Source organism: Cricetulus griseus, chromosome 2, assembly GCF_003668045.3.
Source record: "Cricetulus griseus strain 17A/GY chromosome 2, alternate assembly CriGri-PICRH-1.0, whole genome shotgun sequence".
Classification (NCBI taxonomy): domain Eukaryota; kingdom Metazoa; phylum Chordata; class Mammalia; order Rodentia; family Cricetidae; genus Cricetulus; species Cricetulus griseus.
The window spans coordinates 282,849,478-282,870,119 of record NC_048595.1 but is presented as its reverse complement, the minus strand read 5'-3'; the positions used below and the strand labels follow the sequence as shown (position 1 = coordinate 282,870,119).

At 42.3% G+C, this 20,642-nt stretch overlaps 1 protein-coding gene and 1 long non-coding RNA gene across 4 annotated transcripts in view; one reads left to right on the top strand and one right to left on the bottom strand.

The window, feature by feature from the left end:
- Syne1 (spectrin repeat containing nuclear envelope protein 1) overlaps positions 1-20,642 on the top strand; it is a 453,101-nt gene that overhangs the window by 252,096 nt on the left and 180,363 nt on the right. For both annotated transcript variants that reach the window (XM_035440411.1, XM_035440412.1), the window contains 11 exons: positions 190-336; positions 3,941-4,066; positions 5,136-5,312; positions 6,513-6,778; positions 8,490-10,650; positions 13,937-14,274; positions 14,459-14,603; positions 15,765-15,983; positions 17,373-17,632; positions 20,042-20,207; positions 20,506-20,642. The exon at positions 20,506-20,642 is cut by the window's right edge and continues 16 nt beyond it. In XM_035440411.1, the coding sequence (XP_035296302.1) occupies positions 190-336; positions 3,941-4,066; positions 5,136-5,312; positions 6,513-6,778; positions 8,490-10,650; positions 13,937-14,274; positions 14,459-14,603; positions 15,765-15,983; positions 17,373-17,632; positions 20,042-20,207; positions 20,506-20,642 (4,142 nt within the window). The remainder of the gene's footprint in view (positions 1-189; positions 337-3,940; positions 4,067-5,135; positions 5,313-6,512; positions 6,779-8,489; positions 10,651-13,936; positions 14,275-14,458; positions 14,604-15,764; positions 15,984-17,372; positions 17,633-20,041; positions 20,208-20,505) is intronic.
- The window catches only part of LOC107978991, a 13,142-nt gene continuing 6,166 nt past the window's right edge, over positions 13,667-20,642 (bottom strand). Inside the window, exons 2-5 of one of the 2 annotated variants that reach the window (XR_004768474.1) lie at positions 19,925-20,087; positions 17,419-17,594; positions 14,346-14,577; positions 13,667-14,212 (exon numbers count right to left, since the gene is read on the bottom strand). This is a non-coding gene — a long non-coding RNA (uncharacterized LOC107978991). The remainder of the gene's footprint in view (positions 14,213-14,345; positions 14,578-17,418; positions 17,595-19,924; positions 20,088-20,642) is intronic. The other variant, XR_003482352.2, reaches the window with a different exon arrangement.

Here is a 20,642-nt window from a genome sequence, read left to right as displayed (position 1 = left end):
CGGGGAATTATAAAGTGGGCTGTGGCCTTGTATTTTGTATCATTTTGGAACACATTCACTCATGTTAGATCTGTACCTGGTGCTAGGGAGTCCGGAGGATTTAATGGACTGCTCCTCCTGCTTATTCAATTATAGTGATGCTTGTAGAGTGAGCGTCAACTCTAATACCTCGGCACCGTTCTGTCTCAGGTATACCGCAGTTTGGAATATGAGCTTCAGAAGCACGTGAGTCGTCAAGACACCCTGCAGCAGTGCCAGGCGTGGATCTCTGCAGTCCAGCCAGACCTGAAGCCCAGCCCACAGCCACCTCTCAGCAGGGCAGAAGCTGTTAAGCAGGTAGTGCAATCTGGGAAGCTTGTTATTCTTATGAGTCATTCATTCATTCGAAACTGTACTGGCTTCTAGGAATAGCAAAGTATAAACGAGGCCTGACCTCATAGTCTGTCTTCTAAAACAGGCATGTCGACCCGTGGAATAGAGAATATGGTTCTTAGGGTTAGGGTTAGGGATTAGGGTTAGGGCTTAAGGTTTAGGGGTTAGGGCTTAAAACTTTACCATAAGGTGGTTACTGGCTCCGCCACTTAATTTCTCTGAGCTTGAGTTCTCTCCTATGTGAAACGATGCTGATAGGTACAACTGTTACTCAACATGCCTGATGAGTTGGTTTCAGTGACCCTGTGGACACCACAATATGCAGGTGTTCAGTCCCTTGTTGGAAATGGTGTGTGCAGTATCAGCAATGAACTTACCCATGTCCACCCAGCTTCTTTACACCCTCCATAGGTTACTCTGAACACTTCAATGCAATATAATCCTGCAAAAACAGCTGCTAGGAAGAAGTTGTGTAGGCAACTATGGTGAGGAAATATGTCTGTGCATACTCACGACAGACAAAATCTTGGTTTTCTTCATTGCACTCAGTGGACTGAGCTAGAGGACCAGCTGTGCATACTTCTGAACTCTGCCGAAATTCAAATGCCATCTCCCAAAGGAATGTGAGCTGTAAACAGAAAAGCAATGCTGACTTCCCTCACTGTTGCTTTTCTTTTTCCACAAACGAGGTGCTTAGGAAGTGATTGCTGAATGGATGATGAAGGGAATGTTAACTGTTGTCACAGGAAAGGACTCTATTGCATATTAATATGATATCTACAGACGTATAATCATGCTACAGAAACTTCATTAGGAGATGAAATGTTTTTAAAAACCTTTGCTAAGCAGATTAACATGAAGGGCAAATCTTGTGGGAAAATATCATTGAGGAATTTATGTTATTACTGCCAGATGAATTAATGGTATCAGGTAAAAATTTCAATTTCCTTACCTTGGAGATCAATCCTCATAGAGAACGCACCCATTTATTCCAATTCCTGTGTGAACTGGCTTCAGGGATTTACATTATTTAAGTCATGGAAAAGTTCACATCAGTGAATATATCATACTTGGGGAAGCACCATATCAGAAAAAATATGCCTATTTTTTAAGTCAAGAAAAAATAATTAAAGGCTACTTAGATTCTGATTTTTCAATTTACAATTTGTATTATGCATTAGATTATATGAAACAGCGAGCTTCCTTATGGCATTCTTGCAAAGTCTTTGGTCACGCCTTCTCTGCCCTCTCTTATCCCTCCCCTGCCTCCATCTGTGTCCCCAATAGTCCACATTTACTCTAAAGTCCTTTTTTCCACTCTCTAAATTCCATGTATGAGAAAAACCACGGTGCTTGTCCCCCTTAGTCTGGCTTGTTTTGCTTAACACGGTGGTCTTCGTTTCCATCATTCTGCTTCAGGGCAGATTATTAGATCTGCATCGTGTCCATTGACCACATTTTCTTTCCACTGTGAGCTTCCTTGACTCATTCCTTTTCTGTGTGGACCATTATTATTTGTGTATTCTATTTCAAGCATTCCAAAACAAAGCTTAATTTTTTTCCTTTGTTCCCACCCAAAAAGTGTTTCTCACAATGGCCTTCTGCCAGAACAGGGCAGGATTCACTACACCAACCGGGAGGCACACACTAATCTAGCTTGGGTTTCTGAGTATGTAGTTCTGGGCCCCACTGCCCTCCCACAGCCTTTCCATATGCCTGCCAACCACTTCAAAGTAGCCACAGAAGAGAATTAGTCTGTGGGCCATCTGTGTCTGAGACACTGAAGACGAGGAACTTTTGTTTTGTCAAATTTTCTTTCCGTCCTTCTTTCTTTGCCTTGTTCCAACTAGTTAATGTTTTCCTTGCTAGATACTGTCTTCATGCCAAACTGTCATGTCTCTCACAGTTGACTAGTACAAACATATGGCTGGAGTACCCCACCACTGATTAATCAGGCTTTGACTGCACCTGCACTGTCGCCCCAAGTTGCATTTTGACTCTCCACTACTTCTCCTGTAGTAAGCACCTCAATAAACACATACCAGCAACACTCCGTGTGACCACAAGAGACTGACACAACGGCTTGATCCCATTCAGAGTTACATGTTTTTATAAGGCATGGAATAGAAAGTGGGGAGATGAGAAAAACTATGCCAAATTTGCCTTGGTCGTTAATGCTAGCAGTAATCCTTTACAACTGTTTCTACTGGTTAGAATTAAGGTCGCTTTATTAACCACAAAATAAATCATCCTTTAAATGATGTGTATCTTTGAAACTCAAATCTTGACAGCTATTCTCTTGTCATTTCTAAACACTCATTCTGCCTGGGACATGGGTTGTGGCCTGGGTCACGGACGCAGGGTGATGCTGTTCACATTGTTACTGATCAGTAAGACTAGTCGGAAGTGAAAGACCAGGCACTTTGTACATTGAATATCCAAGGCTCTGCTTCTCACTTGCTAAGAAATAGATCTGTATTTATTATATCCACATGAGAAGCCAACAGGTCCTTTGGGCTCTCCGTCACTGTCTGTGTCCTCCACAGACTGTTCATGTTAAAAGTAGCACCCGGGCCCAGGTGGTTGTCATAATCTGTCTAACAAAGGAAGATTTGAGGCAGCAAACACTTTACTTTTTAAAATCTGATGAGACTGGAGCAGTGGTCTAGACTTGGGTGACATCATATTACTCCCAATCCAGGGTCATTTAGTTTCGATTAAGCACATAGTCAGATGCCATGATTAATAGTAGTTGAGATGCTGTTGGTTCTGAGAAGGTACAGTCTAAGGATGCTACTGTACATCCACAGTGTACAGGACAGGCCTCCTCTCAAAGAGCTATTTGCCTCAGATGTCAGTGGCTTGGAACTTGGAGACTGTTGACTAGAGGCAGAAACCAGAACACTAGGATGTTTGGCTTATTTCATTTAACATGGTAGATTCCAGTTCCATCCATTCACCTTCACAGACCATGCTTTCATTTTTCCTTGGAGCAGAATAAAATTCCACTGTGGGCACAATGATAGGCATCTGTAAAGAGACCCATGTTTCTGTGTTTCTAAGAAGAAATGAAAAAGAAGTATCAATGAATAAGCCCCTCTTGGGGTTTGATAAAGGGAAGAGCAGGTGATGAACTTCTCTCAGAGGAAGGAACCCCAGACATATCATTCCAGTGAAGCTTCCCAGCTCCCTCTGACTGTGATCTAGTCTCCATGTTGTACCCCAGCATTTGAATGAGCAGAGAAGAGTAGGCTGTGACTTCTTTTCCTGATATAAAAAAGAAATGCAAATGCTGTGAGAAAATCCGGAAAGACTGGAGACAAGCCTTGGGTTTTCCCCCTTTCCCAGACCCCGCAGACAGCTCTAATTATAATGCGAACCAGATGGTGGACAAACAGCTCCGCCAGTGTGTTTGGAATTCTCTCCCATGAGTCACAAATATATTTCAGGACAGTGGTGAAAACACTGGCAAAACAAGATGATTTCTGAAATATCAATAAAATGCTACCAACCACACAGTCTGCTGCTCTAAGTGACTCTGACAATTAAATGGTTTTTTCTCTTTCAGGTCAAACACTTCAGAGCTTTGCAAGAGCAGGCAAGGACCTACTTGGATCTCCTCTGCTCCATGTGTGACTTGTCAAATTCCTCAGTGAAAAACACTGCAAAAGACATTCAGCAAACAGAGCAGCTGGTAAAAAAAAATCATGATCACAGCTAATTGTCTGTTTTTTCTTATACTCTCTTCTTCACATCTGTGGGGTTTAAAGAAAATGCTTCTTGGGGTATTCTTGCTATAATCTCCTTAGCTCCACAATAATGAATTAAATATGAATTTTAGCCATCACAGAAATGAAAGTGGAGACTAACGTAGTGGAATCATAGCTGAATTGTTCAATCTATTCATTCCCCTGCCATTTGTACCTTCCTCCACCCTAATTATCAGTCTCTTGCTGTTTTCATATTCTCTCAGACCTTTTTTGTTGTTCATTTTTCCTTTAAGTAATTCTCAGTCTGGAGATCCGCTTGCTCTAGCTGCTCTGTATCAGGACTGCCATGGGCTAGCACTTAAACCCTTCTATAAAAAGTGATATAATCTAAGTATCTTTAGTAGACATAATGAAGCAAATTATGCACTTCCAAAAGCCAGCAAAGCAGATTGAAAGACAATCTAAAACATTAATAGGGCAGTGTGGAGCAGGGTGGTGAGTCTGTGATCCCACAACTGAGATGTTGAAGCAGGAGGCTTGTCAGGACTTTCAGGCCATCCTGAGCTGTTTCAAAAACAAAAACCTGTTTCAAAAACAAAAACAAAAACCACATCAAACCCTCTGAATTTTATGAGATGAAAAGACAAATGCATTAGAGATGTAGACCTTTCTTAATTGCTCCAAGCCCAATTTACCAGTCAAATAATGTATGTACTTCTCAGCCCTATGGGCAAAGCTCTTGGGGGCAGCTTTTGATCTCATACACTGTTAAAATGTCTTGAATCTTCACATCACTGATTAAAATCACATGGGAGAACTCTTAGATGTGTTAATTATTTAGAAACTCTTGAGCCTGAAGGAAATCTGCTTTTCTTAACCCTAAGAAGTACTATTCAGACTTGCTGAGTGTGAGCAGTGTTGGGCTCTCTCCCTGAGTGTGAGCAGTGTTGGGCTCTGTCCACGGACCTCCTGACAGCCCACACCTCAGAGTCAGGGAACAGAGAGGTGTCTCTGGAAAACTGATAACATAACATTTAACCGTGTTTTCTCCAGATTGAACAAAGACTGGTCCAAGCACAGAACTTGACGCAGGGCTGGGAAGAGATCAAGCACCTGAAGGCCGAGCTCTGGATTTACCTGCAGGATGCTGACCAACAGCTGCAGAACATGAAGAGGAGACACTCGGAGCTGGAGCTCAATATTGCTCAGAACATGGTCTCTCAAGTGAAGGTGGGAACTAACGTCTCCCCGAGGTATATGAAGGAGGCCAAAAATAGCAAAAGATGCAACGCACTCAGTACATTCATTTCAGTATACCCGGGTGTTTGTGAGTCCTCAGACACTAGGATAGCCACCTAAGGACTAAGTATGAGCAGCAAACAACCACAGGTTGCACGCAGTGACACACACTTGTAGTTGTCCATACTTGCAGGCTAGGGAAGGAAAACTGCTTGAGCCCAGGAGGTCAAGACTAGCACAGACAATGTAACAAGACCCTGTCTCAGTAAGTAAAGCTATAGTATTTCATGTATATTCTCAGAGTCCTACATGGCCATTTTCATATGAAACACTCACTGTTTGCAAGCAAACCTTTAGCTTATAGACTCAGGGGACTGCTCTTTGACAAAAACAGGGCCTCATTGTTCAGACTTTTGCTGCCATATAGCTACAGCTGTAGGGATGTAAGCCCATTTATTAAATGTAGCTTTAATATGCAATTAATTTAAATATAGCAGAGATATAATTTATAATGTATACATTATGTATACTCAAGAATTATTATCATAATATTAACTTGATTGGAAAGAGAGGATCCTATTTTAAATAAACCTTAAGACTGTCTTTGATGATGAGATAATTGTATTTTCTACTGAATGCTATTTGTAACTACAAAATAAAAAGAATAGAGGGATCCTGAATTAAATTTATCTTTTTCCATAAAAAGCATAAATTCTTTAAATTTTTTTAAATTTTAAAGTGTTTTTTTTTTGTTTTTATTTGTTCTTTGTTGTTTTTGTCTGTTTGTGTGTTTTTGAAGCAGGGTTTCTCTGTGTAGCCCTAGCTGTCCTGGAACTCATTCTCCAGACCAGGCTGGAATGGAACTCACAGAAATCTGCCTCCCTCTGCCTTTAGGTGCTGGGACTAAAGGTGTGTGCCACCACCACCACCTCCTGGTTTAAACATTTTTTTTCATACAATATATCTTGAGAAAACAAAGCCTTTACTTCAAGGAAACACACTTTTAGATTTATATTTGTACTTCTGAAAATAATACACAGCAAGGAAGTATCAAAGTTACTGTATTCTTCCACAGTTGGGAACTAAGGTTCAGCAGAAAAAATGGTGATTTTAAATTTTTCTGATTTTTTTTTTACTATATGTAAAGGTATTATATCTGTATTTCAGTCTGTTTTGCATTGTCATCCTTAGGACTTTGTTAAGCAGCTGCAGGACAAACAGGTCTCAGTGAGCACCGTCATAGAGAAGGTGAACACGTTAACAAAGAACCAGGAGTCTCCTGAACACAGGGAAATAAACCATCTGAATGACCAGTGGCAAGACCTTTGCCTGCAGGCTGACAAGCTATGTGCACAGAGAGAACAGGACCTTCAGAGAAGCAGCAGTTACCACGACCATATGGATATTGTTGAAGCCTTTCTTGAAAAATTTACTACAGAATGGGACAACCTGGCCAGGTAGCAGCAATCCTCCAGCGGCTCACCACGATGCTAAGTCAGAAGCTGACAGAACAACACTAAGATCCTAATGTTCAGCAGGTGTAGACAGGGGAGCTTCCTGGTTTAATAATACTAGTTACCAATAAGCAAGAGAGACATGTTTGTCTGTGGTCTCAGACATTATTCCAATGATAACAACTCTGGATGTTTTCACCTTGTTTAGCTGCCAATCATTGGTTGCCATCCATGACTCCAAAGTGGATCCATCTTGATTCTCCATGCCCCAGAAGTTTCTCTGCAAGGCTGTCAAGTCCCCGAGCTATGTATATTCCATGTAGTTTAGTCAAGTTTGGTCACAGTATAAGATATTTTTCTTATTGTTCTGACCAGGTATTATTTAGGCTCAGAGTTTTTGGGGGAATGCAGTCCATAGCAGAGAGAAAGATGAGGTGATAGGCATCCCCACAGTGGCACGGATGTGCCTATCACATTTTGCAACAGAAAGCAGAGGGCTGGCAGGAAGCAAACTGAGTTATATACACTCAAAGCTCATTCTGGTGACCTGCTTCCTCTAGCAAAGCTCCACTTCTCAATGGTTCTACAACTCCCCAAACAGCACCCCCGACTGGGCACTAAATAGGCTCAAACACATGAGCCTATGGGGGAACATTTCAGTTTCAATCCACATTCAATTTGCCATTCAGTTAAATTCTGCCCTTTGAGGTGTTTGGTCCTTGAATCCCCCATAGGTTTTATTCCTTAAAAATTAAGTGCCTGCCTTACACACAGACACACACACTAGTATATTATATGAAAACACCCCATGCTTTTGAACACTGCAATTACTAAAAACTAAACTATTTTATATAAACTATTGGGGTTTTACAATACAAAATGCCAAAATTATTGTTGAAGTAGGTAGATCATGGTAATGTTTTACTGTTTGTTTATTTTGGCACACCATTTTCTCACTTTTACTCTTTCTTGATGTTCAGCTCTTTATTGTTATTTTTTTTTAATAAATGCAGTCAATATCAGCTATACCTCCCCATATATCTATAGGTACCTTAAACCTCATGCATCTAAGACCAAACTCAATCATACTGTCAATAAGCCTGATTTCTCATACTCCAGACTTGATCATCTATAAATTCAAGCGACTATAAGATCCAGTTTTTTTCTCCTGGGCTTTGTAATGCATAGGGTGACGATTTAAATCACACATTCATTAAAAATTTTCTCATATCTAAGTACAGAGATATATGAAAATAACCAAGTACATATAGACAGCTCTTGAGTCATTGGTGATACCTTCCAGATTCTGCCAGCTAGCACTCTACCATTTATTGTACCTTGACCCAACAAGAATGACTATAAGTCTATTATTATTGATTGTATTAAACATTATTTTTATGAGGCCAATCTGTGTTTATCTATATGTAACACCACACATATTATGTCACTAGGCAGATTATAAGATTCAGGGAAAGCTAAAGGAGATGTGGTTGGAAGGCAGCGTTGTCTACTCTAAAGAGAGTTGAGAAGCAGATAGGCCTCTTGATCTGATCCAAGGGCTAGTTGAGACTTGAATTCCCAATACCAACAGCTTTATCAGTCAACCATAAACTGAGGCAGTCATGGTGAATCTGAGCTATGAATGTCCACTCAGTGGAAATGCTGATATGTCATTTAGGAGGGTAATGAACTGACCTGTCCTGTGTGTTTATAGATCCAATGCAGAAAGCACAGCTGTCCACTTGGAGGCTTTGAAGAAGTTAGCCTTGGCGTTGCAGGAGAAGAAGCATGCCATTGAAGAACTGAAAGACCACAAGCAGAAACTGACAGAGCACCTGAGTCTAGATGACAGGGAGCTGGTGAGAGAGCAGACCAGTCACTTGGAGCAACGCTGGTTTCAGCTTGAGGACCTCGTCAAAAGGAAAATCCAGGTGTCTGTCACCAACTTGGAGGAATTAAATGTGGTACAATCCAGGTTCCAGGAGCTGATGGAGTGGGCAGAAGAGCAACAACCCAACATTGTGGAGGCCTTGAAGCAGAGTCCACCACCCGACATGGTTCAGAACCTCCTCATGGACCACCTGGCCATCTGCAGTGAGCTGGAAGCCAAACAGATGCTCCTGAAGTCACTGATGAAGGATGCAGATCGTGTGATGGCTGACCTTGGCCTCAATGAACGGAAAGTGATCCAGAAGGCACTCTCGGATGCCCAGAAGCACGTGAATTGTCTCAGTGACTTAGTGGGTCAGCGAAGGAAGTACTTGAACAAGGCTTTGTCTGAGAAGACCCAGTTTCTCATGGCAGTCTTTCAAGCCACCAGCCAAATCCAACAACACGAGCGAAAGATCATGTTCCGGGAATATATCTGCTTACTTCCAGACGATGTGAGCAAGCAGGTGAAAACATGTAAGACTGCACAGGCAAGTCTTAAGACTTACCAAAATGAGGTCACGGGGCTTTGGGCACAGGGTCGAGAACTGATGAAAGGAATAATAGAACAAGAAAGGCCAGAAGTGTTGGGGAAGCTTCAGGAGTTGCAGAGTGTCTATGACACCGTTTTGCAAAAATGTAGTCAGCGGTTGCAGGAGCTGGAGAAGAGCCTAGTTTCTAGAAAGCATTTTAAGGAAGACTTTGATAAAGCCTGCCATTGGCTTAAACAAGCAGACATCGTCACATTTCCTGAAATCAATCTCATGAATGAGAGTGTTGAACTCCATGCACAATTGGACAAATACCAGAACATTCTAGAACAATCTCCTGAGTACGAAAACCTTCTGCTCACACTGCAGAGGACTGGGCAGGCCATGCTACCATCCCTAAATGAAGTTGACCATTCCTACCTCAGTGAAAAACTCAGTGCTCTGCCTCAACAATTCAACGTCATTGTTGCTTTGGCTAAGGACAAGTTCTATAAAATCCAGGAAGCAATTCTGGCCCGAAAGGAATATGCTTCTTTGATAGAGCTGACAACCCAGTCTCTGGGTGAATTGGAAGACCAGTTCCTGAAGATGAGAAAAATGCCCTCAGACCTGATCGTTGAGGAGTGTGTGACCCTTCAAGAGAGCTGCAGAGCCCTTCTGGGTGAGGTGGTGGGCCTTGGGGAAGCTGTGAGTGAACTGAACCAGAAAAAAGAAAGTTTTCGCAGCACGGGTCAGCCTTGGCAGCCAGAGAAGATGCTGCAGCTGGCTGCCCTGTATCACAGGCTGAAGCGACAAGCAGAGCAAAGGGTCAGTTTGTTAGAAGACACCACCAGCGCTTACAAAGAGCATGCGAGGATGTGCCAGCAGCTGGAGAGTCAACTGGAAACCGTGAAGGCCGAGCAGGCCAAAGTGAATGAGGAAACGCTGCCCGCTGAGGAGAAGCTCAAAGTTTACCACGCACTGGCAGGAAGTTTGCAGGACTCTGGGATTCTGCTTAAACGAGTGGCTGTCCACCTCGAAGATCTTACTCCACACCTGGATCCCTCCGCTTATGAGAAAGCCAAGGGTCAGGTCCAGTCCTGGCAGGAGGAGCTGAAACAGTTGACATCTGGCCTCGGGGAGATGGTGACCGAGTGCGAGAGTCGAATGGTACAGAGCATAGACTTCCAGACGGAAATGAACCGGTCCCTTGACTGGCTTCGGAGGGTGAAGGCAGAGCTCAGTGGGCCGGTGTGCCTTGACCTCAGCCTCCAGGACATCCAGGAGGAGATCAGAAAGATCCAGATCCACCAGGAGGAAGTCCTGTCCAGCCTGAGGATCATGAGTGCCTTGAGTCACAAGGAGCAAGAGAAGTTCACCAAAGCCAAGGAGCTGATCTCTGTGGACCTGGAGCATACACTGGCTGAGCTCAAGGAGCTAGATGGAGATGTGCAGGAAGCCCTGCGCACGCGGCAGGTCTGTAGGGGGCGCTCTGCCTTTCTTTTCCGGGCTGCCTCTCTGTAGACACAGGAAAAGTCTGCTTAGGGTTGGTTCTCTGTTTAAAGCCCAATGCTTTATTTTATCTAAGTGTGGTGAGTCAGGCATATAATCCCAGCTCTTGCGATGTAGAGACAAGGAGGATTAGGAGTTCAAGGTCACCCTAAGCTACAAACCACTTTGAGGAGATCCTGGGCTACAGGAGACCTTATCTCAATAAACACAAAACCAAAAAGGAAATATAAGAAAACCAATAAACAAAAAAAACCAAACACTGCTTTTTTGATGGTTCATCAAATCATCCTCAGTGGTGGCTTCAAAGACCATTTTTATTGTTTATGTGTGTGGTGATGGTCATGTGTACCATACTGGATACACTTTACTTAGATCAGTGTAGTATGACATTTTTTTTGTCACCTTTAGGGGAGATAATAAAATGATTTTGATAATGTAGCTTGCAGCAGATTCAACCAACCTCAGAGAAAAATTTCTTTTTATTTATTTATTTATTTATTTATTGCAACTGACTTATTTTCATTGGCATATATTCACCGTACATAGTCCTGGGTGCCATGAGGACATCTCCATGAATCATCCCTGCCCCATTTGTCTCTCGCCTTTCTCTAGTCAGGCTTCATTCTCATGTCATATACATGCATGTGTATGTGTGCCTCCATACACAGAGTGTAAGACTCTTTAGTTGCATTCATTCTCCTGCAAGTGACACCCTCCCCTTGTTTATAATTCCATTGTTTATGCCACATTCTCTTTATCCATTCCTGTCGTCGGTGGACCCTCAAGTCAATTCCATAACTAAAGTATGAGGAAATGTAGACGGTCAAATGTCTCAGTGACATGTTGACCTAGAACCCTTCAGGAAAATGCCCAGAAGTGGTATGCCTGGCTTATACAATAGATCGGTGTGTAATTTTTTGAGGAACCACAGACTAATGTGATTGGCATGTGTTTTTTTTTTTTAATTGAAACATGTACAGACATTTACCCACAACTCCCGTAACAATCAAGTATAACAACATTGTATGAGGTGTCAGAAGGGATATGGAGATGACGTCAAGTGTGGCATGCTGTGTGGTGTACATGCACAAATGTGGTGCTTCACACTAATGCCCTGAGCACCCTAAACCAGCAGAGGCCCTGGGAATAATTCCCCCACAGAGGCACTGTGAGTGTAAGTAATGGAATATATGACCAGTGGATCCTTAGTGCCCTTTTCCTGCTGTGTGAAACCTGGCATTTTAAAAATCACATGGGGTGGAGAGGCTCTAAAGGGAGTGAAGCCAGATGAATGACACAGACCAACTCCGATACCAAGGCATGTTCTTTTGTAGGCTGTCCCATCTGTTGCCCTGTTTCTTCTCCTCTTCTTCGGGTAGGAGTGCTTCCCTCTCCTGGCATCAAATGGAACCCAGCAGGAACAGGGGTGCTCTATCTGCTGTTCCTGCGATCTGGGAACTACAAACAGCAATGGGAGTGTGTGGAGACCCTCCCAGGCTGACCTCCTACTGGGCCTTGCTCTCCTCGTTCAATATAAGAGAAAAGCTACAGTGACTACCATGGGATTGTTCCCTTTAATCCCCTGGCCATCGGCCTGGGAATGTAGTTCTGTTGGTAAAGTTCAGTCGCTTGTCCACCATGCACTTGACTCTGAGTTTAATTCCCAGAACTACTTAAATGGAGCATGGTGGTAGATGGCAGTGTATCCAGAACTTGAGAAATAGAGGCAGGAGGAGGAGCATAAATTAAAATCTACATAGGGCATTTGAAGCCAGCCTAAGCTATGTGAAAACCTGTCGCAAAAGATAATAATAATCCTGGCCTAGAGAGATGGTTCAGTGCTTAAGACTATTTGATGTTTTTACGGAGGACCTGAATTTGGGAACCTTGAGCTGGCTCATCATCACCAGTAACTCCAGTTCAGGTGATCTGATGCCTCTTCTGGCCTCTTTGGAGCATCAGGCATGCAGAATCTCCCCATCATTTACCTTTACTTTCTACGTAGATTAATTCTAACCCTTTTTAAATAGCAAACCCTTTTTAAATAGCAAACCTTATCGTGTTTATATAAGGTTGTAACAAACACACCAAATGCTGGCTTTTCACAGTGTGCTTAGCATACTTCCACTCCATGTCAGAACCATCATTAAACTTTAACAACTATTTTCCTACAGCTGTAGATACAGAGACAGGTTCCCAAGTACAGGACAAGCACTGACCTCCTCTGTTTGAAAATCATCTATCACAGTGGTTCTCAACCTTCCTAATGCCACCACCCTTTAATGCAGTTCCTCATGTTGTGGTGACCCCCAATGATAAAACAATTTCAATTGCTACTTCACAACTGTAATTTCGATACTGTTATGAATTGTAATGTAAATATCTGAGATGCAACCCTCAAATGGGTTGTCACCCACAGGCTGAGAACTGCTGGTCTATCACATCGATTATTTGTTTGACACTGGCAATTGTTGAATACAATGTTAAATCTGGGAGGCTGCCTCTGCTTTGCCTCTGTGTCTTAGTTGCCTCCATCCAGATGGTATTGGAAGTATTTGTACCACATGCTCACCCTTTGCTCCCTCTTCCCAGTCGCTCCTTGTTTGCTGCAGACCCTGACTACTGCATAGCCATCTTTGCTTTCAGTGTGACTCCTCTTGTCCATTCACTGATGGCTGGGTTAGAGTATTTCCACTCCTGGGTTTGAAGTAGCAAGCCTTGTGGATTCTACTTCTTCTATTTTAGTCTCTGCTCAAGACTCAGGGGCAAGTCATTTATTTCCAGAAGCTGGCAAAGACTAGTTTGGACTTTGAATGTTGTCATTCTTTTAACTCACTGAAGCATAACTACTTCACAAGTCATCCAGCTACTACACTTTGTATTTTGTCTTGAGAAACACACACACACACACACACACACACACACACACACACACGCACGGTAAAAAAAAAAAACAAAAAAAACATAGTTTCAGAACCAGTCAAGATGCTAACATAAATTTATAGTTTATTTTTCTTCTTACTTATCCATGATGTATTTTAACCACATCGGCAGAATTATAGTAAGATTAGCAAAATGGGGAATAAAGGATTCAGAGGCACTCACCATGAAAAAAGTTCTCCCAAATTATATGTTAACTTTTCATAGCATTTATAAAGCTGAGGATTAGAAAAGAGCTGGAAAAATGAAGTGACTTCTTACAAACCCACTGTAAATGGAAGTTGATTTTATCACAATGACTGTCTTTCAGGCAACCTTGACAGAAATATACAGTCACTGTCAAAGGTATTATCAAGTGTTCCAAACCGCTAATGACTGGCTTGAAGACGCCCAGGAAATGTTACAGCTGGCAGGCAATGGCCTAGATGTTGAGAGTGCGGAGGAAAATCTCAAAAGTCACGTGGAATTTTTCAAAACAGAGTGTCAGTTCCACAACAACATGGAGGAACTCCAAGGTCTGGTGACCAAGCTAGACCCACTCATCAAGCCAACTGGAAAGGAAGAGCTAGCACAGAAGATGACTTCCCTGGAAAAGAAGAGTCAGAGGGTTTTCGAGGACTCCCATGCTCAGCGTGACCTTCTGCAGAGGTATTTAGAGCAAAAAGATACTGTCACACAGAAAATAGCATCATGTTAATAGAATGTATATAGTAACATACCTTAGCCTGTAAATTTGTTTTTCTCTCTTATTATTAGACATGTAGACACCAGAGCTCTGTGTGGAAATAGCTGGGTTTGTATTGCTTATTTATTTCTCTTGGACTCTTTCAAGATGTACGGTTCAATGGCAGGAGTACCAGAGAGCAAGGGAAGAGGTTATCGAGTTGATGAACGATGCAGAAAAGAAGCTGTCTGAGTTTTCACTGTTGAAGACTTCTTCCATGCAGGAAGCTGAAGAAAAGTTGTCAAAACACAAGGTCAGTTTTGTCGTTGTCATTCTACTGTCTTTTAATGTTAATTGCAACACGTCTTTGTGATGTTTCCAGAATCACATCATTAAACCTTTATTTCCATCTGGCTTCTTTCGGTATGATAATGACACAAATAAACACTTCTCATCCATCATTGGGGGGTGGTCACAGGGAATGCATAGCTAAGGATCAACAGGGAAATTCAAAGCAATCTGCTTCTGAGAAGATACAGTACTTAGAAGATATAGCATAAAGGGCTGGGGAGATGTCTCAGTGTGTAATAAGGCTCGCTGTGCAAGCCTGACACCTGCCAACCTTGGTTGGGTCTCCTGAACCCACATAAAAAGCAAGATTTGCAGGCACAGGTTAGTAATCCTAGCACCCCTACAGCAAGAGAGAAGGCACTGGGGGAACCTCCTGGAAACTCCTGGAATTAGTGCCAAGCAGAACACAAGAGAGACACTCTCTGCCAAACAAGGTAGAGAGAGAGAACTGACTCATGAAAAGTCATCTTTAACTCCTCCCTATATCTGCCAGCCCCCAGAACAAATAAATAAATAACCCTTTTAAAACATCGGTAAATACTGTCTCTTGATAACTTGGACTAACTAAAAAAGAAATCCAGAAATAAATTCCTGAGTGCTTCTCACCTAGCATAGTAATATAAGGAAGACTAGAGCATTCTTAAAGTACCAAAATAAAAAAATAAAAATTTTCTTTCACTTTTTTTTTGGGGGGGGTGGTTCAGAAATTTAAAAAAATTCATCTCAAGTCGAAAATAACTTGCCTTTCATAAATAAATAATATTCACCTTTCAAAATAAGTTCAAACCCAACTCTGATAAGTAAAACCCTAAGAGTTACAAGAGGAGGCAGAATGTATTCATAATTATTAATTTGCTTCTGGGTTTTTGAGGCAGGGTTTCAGGTAGCCCAGGCTGGTCTTAAACTCTCTATGTAGCTCAAGATGACCTTGACTCCCTGACTCTCTTGCCCCGCCTCCCCTCCACTAGCCATGTGCCACCATGACTGCCCAAGGAACCTAAATTTACATAGAAATATTTCCTTTTGCAAGTGTCTTTGGGCTTTCACCCAAGTCCACAGAACTTCAAAAACAAAATCAATCTTTCTCTAACCCCCTCTACTCACCCCCCCAACCCTGAACTAGGCTTTAGTGTCTGTAGTTGACTCTTTCCATGAGAAAATTGTGACCCTGGAGGAAAAAGCATCACAACTAGAGAAAACCGGAAACGATGCAAGCAAAGCGACCCTAAGCAGGTCGATGACCACTGTCTGGCAGCGCTGGACGCGTCTCCGTGCTGTGGCCCAGGACCAGGAGAAGATACTGAAGGATGCAATAGATGAGTGGAAGGGCTTGAGCAATAAGGTAACTTCCATTATGGATCGGCTTAAGTTGTGCTTTGTTGTATTTCTCAAAGATTAGCATGTATTTTGGAAACTGGTATCTTGCCTTTGGGTTGGTTACATTTCTGTTGCTGTGATAAAAACACCATAATCAGAGTAACTTATAGAAGAAAGAGTTTATTTTGGTTTAGAGTTCCAGAGGATTAGTAAGGCCAAGACTCAGACAGTAGGCAGCAGGCATGGTGGTTGGAGCAGCAAGGTCAGAGTTCACATCTTGAACCACAACCACAAAGGAGCAAACACAAACTGGGAGTAGGGGAAGCCCTTAGCTCTCAAAGCCCTCCCACAGTGACATACTTCCTCCACTACTTAAACCTCCTCAAATAGGGCCATCAGCTGGGGACCAAGTATTCAAATACCCAAGGCTGGAGATGAGGGTGGGGATTTCTCATTCAAAAATGCATCTCTTTTGAAATTAGTCTTATGAAACTTTTATCTTTTTTTTGCCATTTCAAACTACATTATGAAACAAAGTATAATGTACACTATACAATTTAGTTTTATGTTAGGACCACAGGGCATGAGGAGGGTAATAGAATGCACATGACAGAGAAAAGAAAAAGAAAGAATACAGGGGCAGAAGAATGCAAGAGGCAGGATGCGGGAAAGACAGAGAGATTGGAAAGGGAGGGAGGGATAGTATCAAATAAAACCAGTATATATATGAAAATGTTATAAGGGAATCTGTTGTTTTGTATACTAAGTTTGAAATAAATAAGGGCCAGCTAAATGGTTCAGCAGGTAAAAGGGCTTGTGGTACAAGACTGACAGCCTGCTTTGGTCCCTAGAACAGTAAAGTGAGAGAACAGACTCCTCAGCGTTGTGCTGTGCTATTCATATGTGTGTTTCTTGTACATGCCTCACTCATGCATGTGTGCGCACACTCACATAAATAATAAATAAACCTTCAAAAATAAATAAATAAATGAATTTTTAAAAAGAAAATTAAACCATAAAATTTCGAAAGGAAGACAAGTCCAGTGTGAGTCCATTTGTTTTTAACCTATTTTGGAAAAAGCCCAAAATTAACTTTTTTCTTTGTTGTTAAAAACGAGAATTGAACACATTCCTCAAATCCATGTGTACTTTCTTCCACCCACCAGGGTGTGGCTTTACCCCTGCCCTCTTTGTGACGAACATATGCTCTGCTATCTTTAAGAGTCGATGTTTTGTGTGTTCGTTCATTTAATGTTTCTCTGCCACGTGTAGTCTGTGACTACCTTGATAAGATTTGGAGATTAATAATTTAAACCCAGGCTGGGAGAGGTGGTTGGTCTTTCATGTTAAAGCTACCATGTCAATCTTCAGTATAATTTTGAGTTTCATATGATGTGTGTCTTCTTGTCACTAGATTAAGGAAACCACTGAAATGATCGATCAATTGCATAGCAAATTACCTGGAAGTTCAACAGAAAAAGCCTCAAAAGTCGAGCTCACGGCCCTCCTTGAATGCCTCGAGGCATGCTCACTGGAGCTGGAGCAGCAGCAGCTGGCCCTGGGCGTGCTCCAGCAGCGAGCACTGAGCATGCTGCAAGACGGAGCCATCCCCGGCACTGGAGAAGAGGTCCCCATCCTTCAGGAGATCACCAAAATGCAAGATCAATGTCTCAAGTAATTCCATACCTGTTTTATTCACTATTACAACTGGCCTTGACTCAAAGGGACATCTGGGGTACTCAGGCATGGGGTTGCTTCGTCAGGCCAGCTACAAAACGTGGAGATCTATTCTATCATGTCTACTTCTGGCTTTTTATAACTCTTCCATTCTTCATTAGACAAGTACGTACACGCTAATATAAATGTCATACAATGATTAGAGCCAGTGGGGAGGATACCTCAGTTGGTAAAGTGCCTACTACATAGACATGATGGTCCAGGAAACTGAGTGATTAATGATTGTGCTTGGTTTACTTTCTCTTGTTTTCCTTTTTGTTCAATCTGGGACCCCTGCCAGGGGGGTAGTGCTACCCACATTTAGGAGAGGGCATCTGCCTTCAGTTAAACATCTCTGGAAAGTTGCTCATGAGTGTGCTTCTGGGGTGACTCTACACCCAGGGAGGCTGGCAATGGAGGTTAGCCACCCACATGGAAAGAAAGAAAGAAAGGAAGAAAGAAAGAAAGAAAGAGAGAGAGAAAGAAAGAGAGGAAGAAAGGAAGGAAAGAAGGAAGAAAGGAAGGAAGGAAAGAAGGAAGGAAGGAAGGAAGGAAGGAAGGAAGGAAGGAAGGAAGGAAGGAAGAAAGGCCTAGTGTGGCAGCCCATACCTGTCTTCCCAGCAACAGGGACTTAGAGACAGTTCTTTCTGGAACTGGCTGGCCAGGAAGCTGAGCCTACTCCATGAACTCTAGGCTATAGAGACTGTCTGAAAAGCCCAGATGTATAGCAACCGAGGAATTGCACCCAAGTTTGACCCTTGGCCTCTATATACATGCATCTGCACATATATGTATATTCATACACCCCCCCCCCTGTCTGCATACACACACACACACAGGAGGGGGGGAATTCAATGACAAGTCACACAGACTAGTTAAGCAGACTCATTGTTTACTTTCCTGCATTTTAAAGTACTGACAGGTGACCAAAGGACCAGCTCAGTAAAGTACTGCAAACTATGCACAAAGTTGTTGCTTTCCTTGTCCCTGTGAGGAGATCACCTTCGGGGAGGAAGATTTTGTTTTGCTTCATGGTCTGAGGGGATACAGCCCGTCACAGTAGGGGAGGCATCATGGATCATGAGGCCCCTGCTCTCATTGCACCCAAGCCAGGAAACTGAGTGATTAATGATTGTGCTTGGTTTACTTTCTCTTGTTTTCCTTTTTGTTCAATCTGGGACCCCTGCCAGGGGGGTAGTGCTACCCACATTTAGGAGAGGGCATCTGCCTTCAGTTAAACATTTCTGGAAAGTTGCTCATGAGTGTGCTTCTGGGGTGACTCTACACCCAGGGAGGCTGGCAATGGAGGTTAGCCACTGCAGACACTGAGAGATTATAAGCAGCAGTAACCAGTCTAGGGGTGGCAAAGAAGTTCCCTTCTGCAGCTAGAGACCAAGCGTTTTGAATGACATTGGGATAGATTGACATAAAAAAATAAATGTAGAAATCCCTTGGGTGTTGGGAGAGAGGCTGAGTCATTCAAAAGATAACAAGTGCCAGGCATATTGACACATACTTATCCTAACCACCAGCAGGCTGAGGCAGGAGGGCCATGAGTTTGAGGTCAGTCTGGCTATTAATAAGTCCCAGTTTAGGTGTGGGCCTTTACAACTGAGAATTATTTAAAATATTGGTTTGATAAAGTTTTATCAAACCCATTGGTAATATAGGGGGATAGGAGCAGGATGATACAGAAATCTAGGCAATTAATTCCATTCCTTGATAGTGAATCTAGGAGAAGGTTTATCTTGATGACCTAGAACTGGTTTGATTCACTTGGGTCATTAGAAAAGTGTCTTTAGATAATTTTATTCCTCTATTCTCATACAAATATTCACCTATCTTAGTTATTAATGGTGTTACGGTAATCTGATACCATGTATTGAAAAGCCTTTTATTCCTTTAATACAAATCAGTCATGACATTGACATTAATCATGGTGACATGTCTAGAGCTTGATTCTTTCTTTAAAGGCTAGCTTCTTGACACACATACCCCAATGACACATTACTTTCAATGGTGATACTACTGTACCATTTGAGCAGATTAGAAAAATTAAGTAAAGAATCTGGTTATCTCTGGGTTTTCTGCATAGGGAAATAAATAGCAATTTAGTGCAGGGAACAAAGTCAACTCTCAAATTTCCAGGGATAAATTATTCACCCCCCAGTGACGCAACTTCTTCTGTTATACTTGAACTGAACCCTGGTGTCACTAAGCAATATCTGACAGCAATAGAAGTAACATTACCTGCCACAAACTTCCTAGGTTTCTCCCATTCTGTGTCTGTTGTAAAATTCTATCGTGTCCAGGAGAGTTCCTTTCACTTCAGATGCACCTCTGCTCTCTCCCTCTGGTATTTTGAAGCATGCAAGACAAAGTGAAGAGTCATGGAAAACTGGTGAAGGAGGAACTACAGGAACGAGAAGCAGTGGAGACCCAAATTAATTCTGTGAAGTCTTGGGTTCAAGAAACGAAGGAATATTTAGGGAATCCGACAATAGAGATAGACACACAACTAGAAGAACTGAAGGTACAAACGTCTCCTCTATTTTCATGTTAAAATGTGGCTTTTACTTTGGTTTCCCTTGTACATACTTAATGAATTATTAATTGGAATTTTTTAGCCATGTATCATATAGTATGTTGTATTATTCCTTCATGGGACTAGCTACCTGATGAGAGGGGACATGCTGGAGCTCGTTCCCCTCTGTAAGATGTTTCTCTAATTTCATAACCGATGAAAAATAGATAGCTTTATCTCTAGATGCATAAAAAGTGTGGTCCTTATCAGGTACCTATTGGTTTCTTGTTTTGCTTTCTTTTCTCAGATCCTCCTGGCAGAAGCCACAAGCCACCGGGAGAGCATCGAGAAAATTGCAGAAGAGCAGAAGAATAAGTACTTGGGTCTTTACACTATATTACCATCTGAAATCTCCCTCCAGCTAGCTGAAGTTGCACTGGACCT